This window comes from Vulpes vulpes, chromosome 4 (genome assembly GCF_048418805.1).
Source record: "Vulpes vulpes isolate BD-2025 chromosome 4, VulVul3, whole genome shotgun sequence".
Taxonomy (NCBI): domain Eukaryota; kingdom Metazoa; phylum Chordata; class Mammalia; order Carnivora; family Canidae; genus Vulpes; species Vulpes vulpes.
The window spans coordinates 119,207,884-119,224,040 of record NC_132783.1 but is presented as its reverse complement, the minus strand read 5'-3'; the positions used below and the strand labels follow the sequence as shown (position 1 = coordinate 119,224,040).

General features: G+C 38.8%; 2 protein-coding genes across 2 annotated transcripts in view; one reads left to right on the top strand and one right to left on the bottom strand.

Moving 5' to 3' along the window:
• The window catches only part of LOC112927583 (sperm-associated acrosin inhibitor-like), a 124,481-nt gene that overhangs the window by 65,151 nt on the left and 43,173 nt on the right, over positions 1–16,157 (bottom strand). The gene's annotated exons all lie outside the window — the stretch shown is intronic.
• SPINK7 (serine peptidase inhibitor Kazal type 7) lies at positions 2,001–5,431 on the top strand. Its single transcript, XM_026010648.2, has 4 exons — positions 2,001–2,061; positions 2,947–2,972; positions 3,718–3,842; positions 5,201–5,431. Exons 1-4 carry the CDS (start codon positions 2,001–2,003, stop codon positions 5,244–5,246), a joined length of 258 nt encoding a protein of 85 aa, XP_025866433.1. The 3' UTR covers positions 5,247–5,431.

Sequence of the window (16,157 nt, the reverse complement as noted above, 5' to 3'; positions counted from 1 at the left end):
AACCAAACTCCACATAGTCTCCCCCATTAATTAGTATCATGATCTTGTGAAGATTACTTAAATCCTCTGAGTCTCAACTTACTCACTGGTAAAATTAGGGTAATAAAATTCCTTCCTCAATGAGTTGTCCTGAAGATCACATTCCATATTCCAGCTACCATACATGAAGCTCTAATTATGATCTTGGCACTCTGATACACACACACATACACACACACACAAGAAAAAATATATATAACCTCATTCAATACTCAAAGTCATTCTGGGAGGTGAATATTATTTCTATTTTACAGATGAGGAAATTAAAACATCCAGAGGTTAATCTGTATATTTAAAGTCTCACAGTTAACAATTAGTAAAAGCAAGACTCCTAAAAAGACCTTCTGGACTAATTACCCATATTAACTACTACATTATATTCCTTTCCAAACAGATGTAAAAGTCAAAATTTTAGGGAGCCATGCAATGTCATTTATTACTGGTTTATTATCTTTGCAGATGCTGTGTTTCAGAATGCACTGAAATAAACCCATCAAGCAAAGGACTGGTCGAACAGAGTCTACCACCCTCCTTCAGGTTTTTATACATATGCTCTCAAGCCCAACAGGGAAAACACAGCTATTTAGACAATTGTATTTGGACAATCCAATTTACAATCTCATGTCAGCAACCCATAGCAGAGACCTTTGACTGATCATTAATAATAATTACAATAACAATTACATGCACCGCATTTATTAGAACAGATTTTCATGTATATAACTCCAGTTCAGTAAATTCTATTGGGGTTATCAGCAGGCCTCACTTGACAGGGCATGAAACCAAGGCTCTAGGGTGGTCTTTGTATTGTTTGCCAACTGTTTTCCAGTTCTCTCCCTTCTCATCTTCAAGGGATAAAATAAGATCACACTGTAACCTCGATGATTTAGCCAGGTCACTTGGTGGTGAGGGTAAGTGACAGCAGTGTCACTTCTTTTTTTTTCTAAAGATTTTATGTATGTATTCGTGAGAGATACACAGAGAGAAGCAGAGACATAGGCAGAGGGAGAAGCAGGCTCCCCGTGAGGAGCCTGATGCAGGACTCGATCCCAGGACCCTGGGATCACGACCTGAGCCAAAGGCAGATGCTCAACCACTGAGCTACCCAGGTGCCCCTGTAGTGTCACTTCTGAGGGGAATAAATAATTGCTGAAAATGGAAATCCTCAAGAACACATCTTCACTTCACCTTGACAATGAATGACATACAAAACTACTCGACTCACTTGGGATCCATTGAAGGCAATATGACACTACCTGCTGACAACTGTCTGTGGATAGCTTGAGTTCAAGGTAAACATATATTAAGATACAGAAATTCTGAGGTTGTATGTTAGCAGAGAATAATCAGATCTTTCTGACTGATACAGGCTCATGGCACATAAATGACTTACCCAAGGTCAAACGGCCACAAAATGTCAATGTCCTCCTCTAAGCCTCATCAGCGCTGAGATCACTGTTCCTCCCACCAGGTCTCAGCTTGCTTCATAGTTCATTGTTTCAAAAATAAACAGTATTTCCCCTGGAGGCAGAATATAAACCTAAGTGTGATCTGTCTAATCTGAGTCTAATATTCTTTATTTGGTGAAAAATGTTTGATGTTTTTACTTATTTCATAACTAGACCAAGCAGCCTATACTTAATTTCTTCCACTATATGAAGTTGAGAATTCTAAATAACAGTCCCCTCCCTCTGGTGCAGGCAGAAAAATACTTCTCACCTCAAATAATCAATTTGTCGTTCAGATAATAAGTAGCAATTAAGTGACAAGAACCTCAACACCACCCAGGGTGTGACATTGTGTTTTGAGAGCTTTTCAGAGCCAACACTGACTCTGAATGACCTCACAGGAAAGGTGGAGAAACCAAGCAGTGGCATATAAACATGACCCCTTTCCTAGGATATGGTTCACAAAGCTGGTGTGACAGCCCTGAGAGCCTCTGTATCATAGCCATCTCCACCATGAAGGTCACTGGGGGGCTTCTTCTGCTCTGCGCAGCAACTCATTTCTTCAGCAGCTCAGGTGAGTTAAAGGCAGAGAGTGCCCTGTGTGGCCATTGAACTTGTCTTCCCAAATAACCCTTTCTAAGCATTGGAGGGAAATGTCTGATCATGTGGATTTAAAGTGTACTGGCTTATAATACAAACAGTCCTGGCCTGGGACGGGAGATTCTTTTTTTTTTTTTTTTTTTTTCTGAAAGGGAAGGGAGATTCTTATGTGCCAACAGGTGTTGGGGAGTTTGGATCCAGTGTCTTCCCTTTCAAGGATTTTTATTTTCATCCATGGAGCCATAAGAAAATAAAAGAACTGATGTCTTCATAAGTCTACCATTTCATAAGGACACTGGAAGCGGCTGGTGTTATTAGATACTATCCCTCAGTGCAATGACACAGAAAATCGTGGATGTCTCTCCAAATCAATTCAGGAGAATCAAAATGAAACACAATTCTCCAAAGCCCAGGAGTCAACAATTAGACTTTTATATGGTGAAAATGGTTTCAATAAATTAATATTGTAACACCTTAAGTTTGCGTTACATTTTTTATATCAATTCAGAGGGGGAAATATCAAAGATGGCGGCACTTCAGGCTCTTAGGAGGGGTGACTGCAATACTTTTTATTGCTATCTGACTTTGAATCATTATCAAAGACACAAGCTCCAGAAAATGTCCCGTAGTCAATAAAGGGAGGAAACTGTAGTTAATTCTCCTGCCTGAATAAAAGGCTTACATTATTGGCCATTTGGCTTCTTCGTCAAACAGAGTTTTATATAAGAACAGAATGTGTGCTAAGATTCATCACTAGAGCAAATACAGAGTCTTAATCTATAGGCCCAAATTTATTTAGCCGATGAGACTTCGAGACCTTGCTTTATTTTTAATATTTCTATCCATAACTCTCTTTCAGAAGCTGCTAGTCTGCCTTTAACCACAGTGAGTATATTGAATTACATTTTAATTTCAATTCCTATTGACTGGCATTTAGTCAACAAATGCTTTTGAAATTTACATGCAGAATTAATTCAGTGTGTTTGGGGAGGGGGTTAAGAGGGAGACAGACACAGATGAAAAATTCTCCTCTGCTTTCCAGAAGGCAGCTGAAGAAACATGACATACATATAAGTATGTATAGAGTAATCATAGAGTTAAAAAAAAAAAATCCCAAGTTAAAGGAGAGAGAGATGACTTCCAGCTGAGAGGTTGGCAAAGTCTTCATGGAAAGGACAACATGTGAGAGGCAGAACAGAGTTACCTTGGTTAATTGCACAGGCTCTAGATTCCAATCCCTGCCCCATCACTGACTAGCTTTTACATTATGCATGTTCTCTGTTTTTAAGCCTTAATTCCCACCATCTATAAGCAGGCGTAAAGGTAGGACCTATCCTATTCCGTTGTTATGAAGGTTAAACAAAAAAAATTCACATATAATTTAAGCTTAATGCCTAGCATGGAAATGCTCAGGAATTAACAGAATGTGCTAGAAGTAACAGAAGTGTGGACAGCAGTACTAGTATTTAGCATGGCAATAATATTATTAATAGTAGAAATAGGCACAGCAGCCTCAGAATAACTGATCTGGGACTCCTAGGATGGTATTTTGCTTCCTGCCCAGCAGAGACCAGTGTAACCTATCTTGGGAGCCAGGAGACCCTAGGACATTCTCTTGTGCCTATTGCAGGTGGACTGCAGTATTTACAAGAAGTACCCAGTGGTGGCCATCCCCTGCCCCATCACATACCTGCCTGTTTGTGGTTCTGACTACATTACCTATGGGAATGAATGTCACCTGTGCATTGAGAACTTGTGAGTACCTCATAGAAAAAAAAAAAAAGTTGTGGCCAGTGTCCTCCACTTCAAAACTCTCTTCTTTCTATGAGCCCATTTCACTTCCCATGAGCTGTGCTTATTCCCACCCAGAAGCAGCTGGTAGAGAGAGAAAACTGTCTCACAGTCAGGCTAGGTTTTCCTGCTTACCAGCTTTAACTAGTTCCATCCATCACCCAACTGCCAATTTCTATCTCAATTGAGGGAATTCAGTAAGACCAGGAGCCCAGAAGTTCAAGAGAGGCAGGTCAGGAGTCACCAAAGGGGTAAAGGAGATCATTTGAGGGTGATCTCCAACCCCATTCAGCTTTTGGCTATTTTAGGTAGTGGAACAGTATCTTGTTAGAAGAAAAGATCTCAAACCCCATACTAAATAATCACTGCAAACCACTGTCCTAGATGATTTCTAAGAGACTTGCAGACATACTGCTTGATTTTTAGACAAACTGTGGCTATAGAGACTTTATCCTTCTCACATTCCTACTGGCTCTAAATAACTGTAGCCTAATGGCAGAAGGAGGGAAGAAGACTACTACAAAAATTTTTCTCTTGTATAAAAAAGGGGTTTGCAGCTGTTAGTCCTTGGACCTGGGTCCTATGAGCATGTTTTGCTTAGGTATTTTTGTTTGGCCTGTGCACTATTTTTGAAGGCACTATAACTGGGTAGCCGTCACTTCTTTAATGAAGAACAAGTACCTTAGCATTTATTACCCTACACCAAGTCCACTTTGTTCATTGTTAAGTCTCCTTTAGACCACTGGATTTTGGCTACCCATCTCCAATCCTGTATTTTTCATCTCTGTGATTATCTAAACAAGTTAGAATATCAGTTTACACCCTAAGCTCAGGAAGATATGTCTGCATCTTTATTTCTATTCAGGAATAGGAAAAATTCACAGAAGGGAAGATTCTCTAACAGGCACACACATTGGGCCCTCAGCCTAGAAGCTAGCTTGTGTTCAAGGACACTGCAGGGGACATGTGGTGGCAGTTCTCACTAACACAAGATCCAGCTTCATCACAGGCCTTGCTGGCCAGGAAAAGCCACTTTAGCTTCCCTTGTCAGAAGTCTTCCTCCTTTGTTACTCTAAGATATTGGTTGATGGTCCCAGGTTCTGACATCAGTGGAGGCAGTAGGTAGGGTGGAAGTATCACTGGCCTAGGGACACTCTGCTTCTATCTCTGTCAGAAACTGCCTGTAGCAGGGATATTCCTTTTCAGGGATTCAGTTTCTTTATCTATAACATTAAGTTCTGTTTCATGGTAGTTCCTTTTGGCTTTGAGATTATATAACATTTCCTCTTGTTTAATGAACCTTGGTATGTGTTTTCTTATAGGAAAAGTAATGGAAAAGTCCAGTTTCTTCATGAAGGAAGCTGTTAACTTCTCCACAGACATGGGTACTGCAGTGATAATCTTCACTGTCATCTTCATCATCCCTGGGCTCTGATTGCCTTTTCCCTCATCCTGGCCAGTGCTCTGGGGTAGGAGTGGAGACAGATCCAGAGGCATCTTTGTTGAGTGAAGAAAGTTGACATGGTTTTCCTCAAACTCATGCCTTATTAACTTCCTGGGTTCTTTTTGTACTTCAATAAAAAAAAAAAATCCCTGGAGAATTTATCTTTACTTCTACTTGTATTTGTTTCTTAGATTAGGATGTAATATCTCAGTTTAAAAATAAAACTGAGGAACATATAAATCTTCTTTAGGAGAAAATTTTGTATGAAGACTGCCAAGTGACTTCCAAGAGACACAGGGACACACACACACAAACACACATATGTAAACACACACACACGCATGTGCGTGCATGCACACACACACACACACACACACACACACACACACACCAGTGAATGCCTTACCCTCTCCTGGAGTCTTTACTTTCCTTAATTAGTACCTGCCACTGGGAACTAGTCTATGGACCAGGCTGGTCTTTATATTAGTTTCTTTTCCAAAGTTCCTTAGAGGGGCACCACCTTCATTATAAGTCAACCCTGGAGAATAGATTCTCCTCCCCATTCCATGAGCATTCCATAATTTACTTTTCTTGTCTCTCACCTTGCTAACCTGCTGTAACCTTAACAGAACACCTCTGGCACTGACTACTATATTGCTTGACTTCTTCTCTAACGCTTGCCTTCCATACATATAAAATGTAGACACCACTATGTATGAAGACAACATTGACAGTATTGGCAAATTGTACATTTTTTGTTTTAAATACAGAGATCTACAACTCATTCTTATTGATGAATTTGGAGTTCCTTCTGTAGAGGGTACATATGTGACCACAACACTTTGAGGAAGTCTTTAGTGATAGGCATAGCTCACAAGAAATTAGTGACTCAGATTGGGCCTTGGTGTACTTTCATGGTCCTCATTTTCTCCTCCCCACGTTCATTTCTTCCCTCACTTGCCCCAGAACTATTCTTGGCCTCTCTCACCTTTTCTTTATATCAAATAAATAAATAAATCTTAAAAAAAAAAAGAAGAGAGATGCAATCCATAGTTTTGGTAACTCCATAAAAGTGGTATAAAAAGGCTTATAGGGGATCCCTGGGTGGCTCAGCAGTTGAGCACCTGCCTTTGACTTGGGGCATGATCCTGGAGTCCCGGGATCACGTCCCACATCGGGCTCTCTGCGTGGAGCCTGCTTCTCCCTCTGCCTGTGTCTCTGCCTCTCTCTCTCTCTCTCTGTCCCTCATGAATAAATAAATGAAATCCTTAAAAATAAATAAATAAATACTAAAAAGGCTTATAAACAGTTGGTTCATGCCTGCATTTATATTCTTCTGTTATAGTGTTATATAATCACATAAATACAGACTCTGTCCCCATGATCAGGACACACCTAACATGGTCAGGATGATTGGGATAAAATATGGGTCTGAATCAGAGTTAAATTCAAAGTCAAGTTCAAAGTCAAGGTCACACCAGATCATGGCCAAGTCAACTATGGAAACTATGCAGAAGACAAGGATAGAAAAGTATGTTAGACAAACAGAGCTGCTGAAATAAAAGTAGCAGATAGGGAGAAGTTGTGATCTGGAGAGTGAAGGGCCTGGAATAGGTGGTCAAATGGTTTTGCTGGCTTAGCCCTCTTTAGTTGCTTGTCACCTTCAGTGGCTCTTACTTTCCAGTTCCAAGCTCCCACCCCTACCAGTGTGATCCTCTCCTGAGCTGCTAGTACCTGCTCGTATGTGTGAAGCATCCCGTTGCCTGAGTTGTACACAACTCCACAGGTTTCTCTGTCTGCTGTGCTCTTCTCATCATGCCAATTTCTCCCACCTTCTTAGATCTTCAGCTTCTCTTTTCTTTTCTTGGTCTTGATCTGTCCCTGCGCCTGACACTGTTTGCCCTGTCTTAAACACCTGCATTTTCCCAGTGCTCCTCACTAATCTTTCTTACATGTCTTCAGTTTTTTCTACCTTCTTAGGAGCCTGATTTTCATATTGCTCCACTTACCTAACCCCTTTCTCCTCTGCTGCTTTCAAACCATTGGCGACCTCAGTTTTCCTCATTCTTCCTCTGACCTCACTCACATCTCAGCTGAACTGAATCCTCAGAAGCTCATTCCTTTGTACACAAAAGTCTCTTTCTTCTAGTAGTTGGATTGTGATAAAGACCACATCATGGGCATACTCCTACACTGTGAGCTTATCTTCACCCCAGTATATAGTAGAGATGGAAATATCTCCAACAATCTCTGCCAGCTGTGCATGAAGGTCAGGGAGAGATATCAATGGAAACATTATATAAAATGTGGGCAAAATACAAATCTATATAAGAATTCCTGATCTTCATGGATGAAAGAGAGCCAGTCAACAGCCTCATTTTATGGATGGAGACTCTGAACTCCAAAAATTAGAAATGCCTCCCTGCTTATACAGAAGATGAGGACAAGAACTCAGACCTGCTACTCTCAATCCAGGGTCCAAACAGTATTTCCAGAATTTCATCCATCATATCTCAATACCCCTGGGAATCAAACTCCTTCTACTCTGAAATTACCCAGTACAAAACATCTGTAAAAAACTTATAGTTCACAAAAGACTCTAATATTCCCTAACTCATTTCATCCTCGCACAGTACCCATCATAACATAGACATAATCAGGCTAGCTTCTTGGGTGAGATAAAAGAAAGAAACAATGGGCAGAACTGCAGAACCATAAATGGTGCATGGTTCTACTGGCTCCAGGTCTAGCTAGTGTTAGTTCTATATACTACACTGCATAGACATTGAGGAAACATCTGGTCTTAGGTCTTCAGTCTATATTGTATCCAAACGGATGCTAGCTGTTGATGACACTGCCCCTTTTCTTCCAATATTTACCAAAACTCACTACCTAAAAGAAGATTTCCAGTTATTTCTGAAATGGAAGTCAAGAGTTGGCCTACAACTGATACATCTCAGAATCCTCTTAATGTTTACAAGTGATGTTTAAAAATAGTTATTGCTCTTCAAATTTTGGAATCAACCCATGGTTGAACTGTAAAAGAATGAATTATGGCATACAGAGAAGAATGTGCATATTTTAAGTGTCTGAAACATAAAAATAAAAATAGAAGTGACAAATCTTTAGAGAGAAAAACTGACTGAGGGAAGGATATGGAGGCAGGTAAGTTACTTGTAGGATTGTGAGATGCTGCGTAAGGAAAAGAATAATAGAAAATGACTAAGATATATTATTTAAAGTATATATTATTATGTAAAGATAATATGCATAATTTTTAAAAGTCACAATATATTCATTAAAAATTGGGAAGAACTAAAAGTGAGAAGGTAATGTAAATTAACAATTTTCCTTCATAGATGGCAGTCAATAAATAAGAAATTTCTTAAGATATCAAGAAATAGAGGTATAAGTATACTATTAAGGATTGTACTGGTAACAACCTTAGAATAGAAATGGTTAAAAATTTTTTTAAATGGTTAAAATTAGCTCCCACTGAAGTGATATTGGCAATAAAGACTTTTGGTTTTCATCATAAGCTTTTAACGTCAATGGGATTAATATATATATATATATATATATTTCTTACTATGGCATATGCATTAATTTCTTTTCTTTTCCTTTTTCCCTGCCAGGAAAAGTAAATCTTTGCCACAGAGAAGCTGTTAAATCCCCATAAATATAAATGTAAAGTAGATTTATTTTTAAATTTTTACCTCTCTAAGTTTAGGCCCTGGAGAAAAAAAAAATTATTCAGTTTTATTAACGTCTCTATGTACTCATCAGCACTTAAATCACTGATATCTTTGACATAATCATCATTATTATAAAACTCCACCAAGTAGCTCAGGAGAATACAACAAAACTTGGAACAGGAGACTTGTATGCTTATGCCAATTCCAATATCACCAGGTGTGTGGCAGTGGATTAGTCATTTATGTGTGCAGTACCTCTTTCCTTACCAACAAAATCAAGAGAATAATAAACCCTAATTTAACCTGTATATTATGAGAGTCAGATGACATGCATGCGAACATGCTTTGTAAACTGTAAAATCCTATGGAAATGAAATGGTTGATTATGATCTGTATGTGCATCCTTTTCCAACATTTACCCAGGCCTGAACACATATATCACATCCTTGGAAATATGTTTGGCATGGTGAAGTAAAGGCCCATGATTAGTAAATGTTGTGGGGTTTGGTCTTGGTTTGAGGAATGGGAACATTTCAGTTTCTTAGAAACTGATACTAAAAAGTGAAAAGACAAATGTACAATATGAACATATTAAGGTTACATGAATTTACGTATACAGTTCGCCCCATTTGAACATGGCCTCAATACCGTGAGTAAAACTGTGATGAAGAATGAGATATTCAAATAATCTCAAGGGATGTCATCACAAAATATTTACTAATTTTGGAAGGAGAAAGAGTAACCGTAGAGTGGAGAAACTTTGCAGATACTAACCTGCACAAGTGATCAAAGTTAGCATCGTTAGTGATGGGGCAAATCAACAGCATGGGTACTATCTCAAAGTATACAATGCGAAGAATATAGAGTAACTTCTGTATTTTCCTGCCCAAAAAGCACAACCTGAATATAGACACTAGGAAACATCAAATTCAAATTTAGAAACATTCTCTAAAATAACTTGTCTACAACTTTCAAAATCAAAAACAAATCTTTTAAATATTCTACACTGGAAGAGATTAAAGAACATGATGATGCATGATCCCGAATGGATCTTTTATTATTGTTGTTGTTGTTGTTTGTTAAGAAATAGTTCACATACCATAAAATTAATGTTTTTATTTTTTTATTTTTGAAATTGAAGTATAAGTCACATGCAGCATTATATTAGTTACAAAAATTCTTGTTTTTAAAATGTATAATTCTAGTCTTTCCAGCCCCTGGCAACCATGAATCTAATTTTTGTCTATGAACTTGATATTCTGGACATCATACATAAATAGTGTTGTGCCCAAGATTGCGAATCCGAGAAACCACCAAGGAGCCGACACCAATCAAGTACACGACGGTTTATTAGCAAGCTCAAGCTTGGGTCCAAGTATACCCGACACAGCGGAGCAGGGACTTGGACCCCGAGGTTAAGAGGCATAGCAGTTTTATAGGAGCCAGTGGCCAATGAGATTTGTAACACAAACAGAACGTTGCATGGTCATGTCGGTCCACACACAGGTGGCCAATTGAATTACAGTTTACCCTATAGTGACCGTTTGAACTAGCCTATCACACTCTGGTCAGAATTGGTGTGCAGGTTTGGCGGGCAAAAGGCGAGGTTTACATTCTTATGAGCTGGTTTCCAGTAAGGGTGTGCTCAGCGGCTTGACTTGGGTGGGGGAGTGCCTTAAGCAATAAGCAGGTCATGTGGAGGGTTATCCATGAGATTGCGGGTGTAGGACAAAATGGAGTTAGTCCTGCTCTGCGTGTCCAGGGGTAGGGGATTTTTGTTAAATTCCTTGGGTCCCACAATAGAATCATACAATATGAACCTTTTGTGTCTGACTTCCTCCATTAGCATAATGTTTTCAAGGTTAATCCATGCTGTAGCATGTGTCAGTAGTTCATTCTTTTTTTGTAGCTGAATAATATTCCATTCTATGGCTATACTATGTTCAGTCATTTATGAACTAATAGATACTTGGATTGTTTCCAATTTTGGACCATTATAAATAAAGCTGCCATAAACATTCACATACAAGTTTTTTGTTTGTTCATTTTTTTGTTTTGTTTTATTTTTTTGTCTTCAATGCTCTTGGGTAAATTACCTAGAAATAGAATTGCTAGGCCATAGCGTAACTCTACATTTAACTTTTTGAGGACCTACTAAACTGTTCTCAAAGCAGCTGCTGTGACATTTTTCTATTCCCATGAGCAATGTATGAGGATTCCAATTTCTCCACATCCTTGACAACATCTTGTCTTTTTTTTTTTTTTTTTAGTAATCCTAATGGATATGAAATGGTACTCATTTTGGCTTTGATTTGCCAAAATAACTCTAATAACTGATAACTAATGATGATGAGCATATTTTAGTGTCTTTATTGGCCACTTGTATATCTTCTTTGGAAAAATGCTTATTCAAATCCATTGCTCATTTTTTAACTAGATTATTTATCTTATTATTGTTGAGCTGCATTTATTCTGTTTAGCTTTATATATTCTGAATATACTAGTCCTTTACCAGATCTATGATTTACAAATATTTTCTCTCATCCTGTTGGCTGTCCTATTAAATGCAAAATTTGGATTTTGGTAAAATTCAATTTATCTATTTTCCCTTTTGCTTATTATATTCTTAGTGTCATATCTAAGAGGCCACTGCCCATTCAAAGGTCACAAAGATTTATACCTATGTTTTCTTCTAAGACTTCTATAGTTATAACTCTTACATTTAAGTCTTTGATTCATTTTGAGCTAATTTCTGCTACAATTTTTTACACAATATGAGGTGAAGGTCCAACCTCAATTGTCCCAGCACCAATTCTTGAAGACTATTCTTTCATCAATAAATTGTTCTGGCAATTTGCCTTTGTCAAAAATCAAGTGCCATAAATGTAAATTTGTTTTTGTATTTTCAATTCTGTTATACACTATCTTGACTACCATAATTTTGTGGTAAATTTGAAATTTGAAAAGAGTGAGTTCTCTAGCTTTCTTCACTTTCAAGATTGTTTTGGCTGTTCTGAGTAACTTGTTTTTCCACATGAATTTTAGGATGGATTTATCCATCTTTCCAAAAACAGCAGCTAAGACTTTCATAGGGACTACTGCTGTCATAACAATATTAAACCTCATTGGATTGGATTCTGTTATAAAGGCATTATTGACACAAATGGCAAAATTTGAATGGAGTCTTGAGGTGAAGAGTACATGAGAAGTTCTTTTTTAAAAAAGATTTATTTATTCATGAGACACACAGAGAGAGGCAGAGACACAGGCAGAGGGAGAAACAGGTTCCTGCAGGGAGCCCAATGTGAGACTCAATCCTGGGACTGGAATCATGCCCTGAGCCCAAGGCAGATGCTCAACCACTGAGCCACCCAGGTATCCCAAGAAACTCTAGACTTGCAACAATTATTTCAAAATATAAAATTAAAATTAACAAATTCATTCCTAATTGTTATGCAAAGCAGGTGCTAGTAACTGCTCCTCCAAGGAAGCAAAGTAAAAGCGCTGAAGTGACTTAAGAATGGTTAATAGCAAGACAATATGAGAAGGATATGCTACACAGACGGAGTTCTTAGGTAAATTCTCCAATAAACCATAAGGTTCTCCTCACTTCCCCTACCCCCCAATACACACTGAAAATAGTTCAGAATTCCTTAGGAAAAAAAAAAAAAACCCTCAATTCATGGTGACATTTTAAGCTGCTGCATTCTCCTTTCCTTGCCCTCCTCTCCACCTCCTCCCCCTCCTCCTCCTCCTCCTTCTTTTTATCAGTATAACTCAGGGCTGCTTAAAAGGTCTTGCTTATTAGGAAGAAAGGACTGCCATTGTATGGAAAGACATTTCTGAAGAGCTCAAGTGACTTTGTGTCAAAGTTTTCCTGATTTCTTGTGTATGGTGAAAGAGAGCGGTCTAATTTCATTCTTCTGCATGTGGATGTCCAATTTTCCCAGCACCATTTATTGAAGAGACTGTCTTTCTTCCAGTGGATAGTCTTTCCTCCTTTATCAAATATTAGTTGACCATAAAGTTCAGGGTCTACTTCTGGGTTCTCTATTCTGTTCTATTGATCTATGTGTCTGTTTTTGTGCCAGTACCACACTGTCTTGATGACCACAGCTTTGTAGTACAACCTGAAATCTGGCATTGTGATGCCCCCAGCTATGGTTTTCTTTTTTAAAATTCCCCTGGCTATTCGGGGTCTTTTCTGATTCCACACAAATCTTAAAATAATTTGTTCTAACTCTCTGAAGAAAGTCCATGGTATTTTGATAGGGATTGCATTAAACGTGTAAATTGCCCTGGGTAACATTGACATTTTCACAATATTAATTCTGCCAATCCATGAGCATGGAATATTTTTCCATCTCTTTGTGTCTTCCTCAATTTCTTTCAGAAGTGTTCTATAGTTTTTAGGGTATAGATCCTTTACCTCTTTGGTTAGGTTTATTCCTAGGTATCGTATGCTTTTGCGTGCAATTGTAAATGGGATTGACTCCTTAATTTCTCTTTCTTCAGTCTCATTGTTAGTGTATAGAAATGCCATTGATTTCTGGGCATTGATTTTGTATCCTGCCACGCTGCCAAATTGCTGTATGCGTTCTAGCAATCTTGGGGTGGAGGCTTTTGGGTTTTCTATGTAGAGTATCATGTTATCTGCGAAGAGGGAGAGTTTGACTTCTTCTTTGCCAATTTGAATGCCTTTAATGTCTTTTTGCTGTCTGATTGCTGAGGCTAGGACTTCCAGTATTATGTTGAATAGCAGTGGTGAGAGTGGACATCCCTGTCTTGTTCCTGATCTTAGGGGAAAGGCTCCCAGTGCTTCCCCATTGAGAATGATATTTGCCCTATGACCCAGCAATTGCACTGTTGGGGATTTACCCCAAAGATTCAGATGCAATGAAACGCCGGGACACCTGCACCCCGATGTTTATAGCAGCAATGTCCACAATAGCCAAACTGTGGAAGGAGCCTTGCTGTCCATCGAAAGATGAATGGATAAAGAAGATGTGGTTTATGTATACAATGGAATATTACTCAGCCATTAGAAACAACAAATACCCACCATTTGCTTCAACGTGGATGGAACTGGAAGGTATTATGCTGAGTGAAGTAAGTCAATCGGAGAAGGACAAACATTGTATGTTCTCATTCATTTGGGGAATATAAATAATAGTGAAAGGGAATATAAGGGAAGGGAGAAGAAATGTTTGGGAAATATCAGAAAGGGAGACAGAACATAAAGACTCCTAACTCTGGGAAACGAACTAGGGGTGATGGAAGGGGAGGAGGGCGGGGGGTGAGGGTGAATGGGTGACAGGGACTGAGGGGGGCACTTGACGGGATGAGCACTGGGTGTTATTCTGTATGTTGGCTAATTGAACACCAATAAAAAATAAATTTATTATTAAAAAAATAAAAAAAAAAAGTTTTCCTGATTCCTAGATCTTGCAACATTTCCCCTCCAGGGGTGATCACTTAACCCATGCATGCACATCAATGGCTCCTAAACTCTACCCAGTCTTCCTTAGAAGCAGAAGAGGTCTTAGCAATCGTAGCCTCCCCCAGCCCAGCCCTTTGACACCCTCCAGAGAGTCACCTTTATATTAGTCCTCCTCTAATCTTGTAACCAAAATCTTGAGATTTGGTTCTTCTTGGGCTTTAATTCAGAATACTGTTTTATTCCCTGAACTAGAGAATCTCCTGTCACGGCTCTGGAACTCTATGTGAATTTATTCCTTCCAGATTATCCTCTTTTGCTTCTCTTCTCTCTTCTGCATTCACACTCTCATAACAAACCAAGCTGAGGCTCTGATCCAGACTCTCCAGGTACAAGCTCTCCTTCAAGAGATGATGCCTGACCACCAGACCAGCATAGGTTTCAGATGTCTTTATCTTTTTGAAGGGAAACAATTTTGAGTTTCAGCCTCTCACACTCTGGCACTACTTCCACTAGTGGTTTATAGTGTCTTCCACCTCCGTTTATCAAAACTACAAGAGGTACTTACAAGGTCTTCTCATAGAGTCACTGTATTTGAAAATTGGCATATTCCAAAATAAGTATCCTTGTAGCCTTTATCAAGGATTTCAAATTAAAAATGGTTGGATAAAGCACAATTAAACTTCTTTAAACCATGGCCAAATGGTTGGTAAGCTTGTCCTTTAAGGATAATTCTATTAGCATATCACTGGTCTCTTATATAACTATGTAACACTAATTGTATTAGCGTAAGGTATCACTGGTCTCTGTATGTAACTATGTAACTAACCAGGGCAATGTCATTTCATTCTTGAATCATCATTTGTGGGACTAGAGAATCATGGCCAAAACTTTAGGGACAGTCCAGCCACTGTAGTCACTAAATCCAATGCTGGCTAAGATGGTCATATAGCATTTCATTATTGCCCTTGAGGAGTCCCTTTGCCCAAGGGCCTTTGATAAACAAGCTTCCATGAGAGATCTAGTGGGTAAATGAGGTGTGACTGCTCAGCAGTTCTACCCACTATAGCATCTCCTCAAATTTAGATTCTTCGGAAAATTATCCCCCAGCTAAAGAGCACCAACCATTGCTTGTTTCTGCTGAATCAAGAGTTGGGTTTTGGGGCACCTGGGTGGCTCAGCCGGTTAAGTATCGACTCTAGATTTTGGCTCAGGTAATGAGGTTGGGATTGCAGGATTGAGCCCTGTGATGGATTCTATGCTAGCTGTGGAGTCTGCTTGAGACTCTCTCTCTCCCTCTCCCTCTGCCCCTCCCCTCCCCCCAAAGACTTGAGTACTGATACATTTTCTCTGTGCCCAGTCTGAGGTCTTATCTGGCAACATTTCCTATTTGGTGCCAGACAAAAGAGGAGAAACTGGGAAAATATCCAAACTTAGAAAGCTGCCATGCTGATGAATGTTCCCAAAAGTAGTACAACAAAGAATATGTAGTAAACTCAGTAAAATTACTTAAATTCTTTGCCTATTCACTTTCTCATCTTTATAACAAGGAAAAAGGTAATAATTCTCCAACAGATTTGTTATGAAGATCCAATGCTGGAGCAGATGTGAAAGCACTCAAACTCTCAAGTATGTAAAGAAATAAGGAAATAACAACATCTTTATTGGGTTCTATCATCTATTAAAATCAGCAACTATCTGAT

Excerpts from the sequence above, each read along its gene's own strand:
- SPINK7 (XM_026010648.2), top strand. The coding sequence starts at position 2,001 with ATGAAGGTCACTGGGGGGCTTCTTCTGCTCTGCGCAGCAACTCATTTC. Across the intron at positions 2,062-2,946 it reads TCATTTCTTCAGCAGCTCAG|AAGCTGCTAGTCTGCCTTTA; the intron begins GTGAGTTAAAGG and ends ACTCTCTTTCAG. Across the intron at positions 3,843-5,200 it reads CACCTGTGCATTGAGAACTT|GAAAAGTAATGGAAAAGTCC; the intron begins GTGAGTACCTCA and ends GTTTTCTTATAG.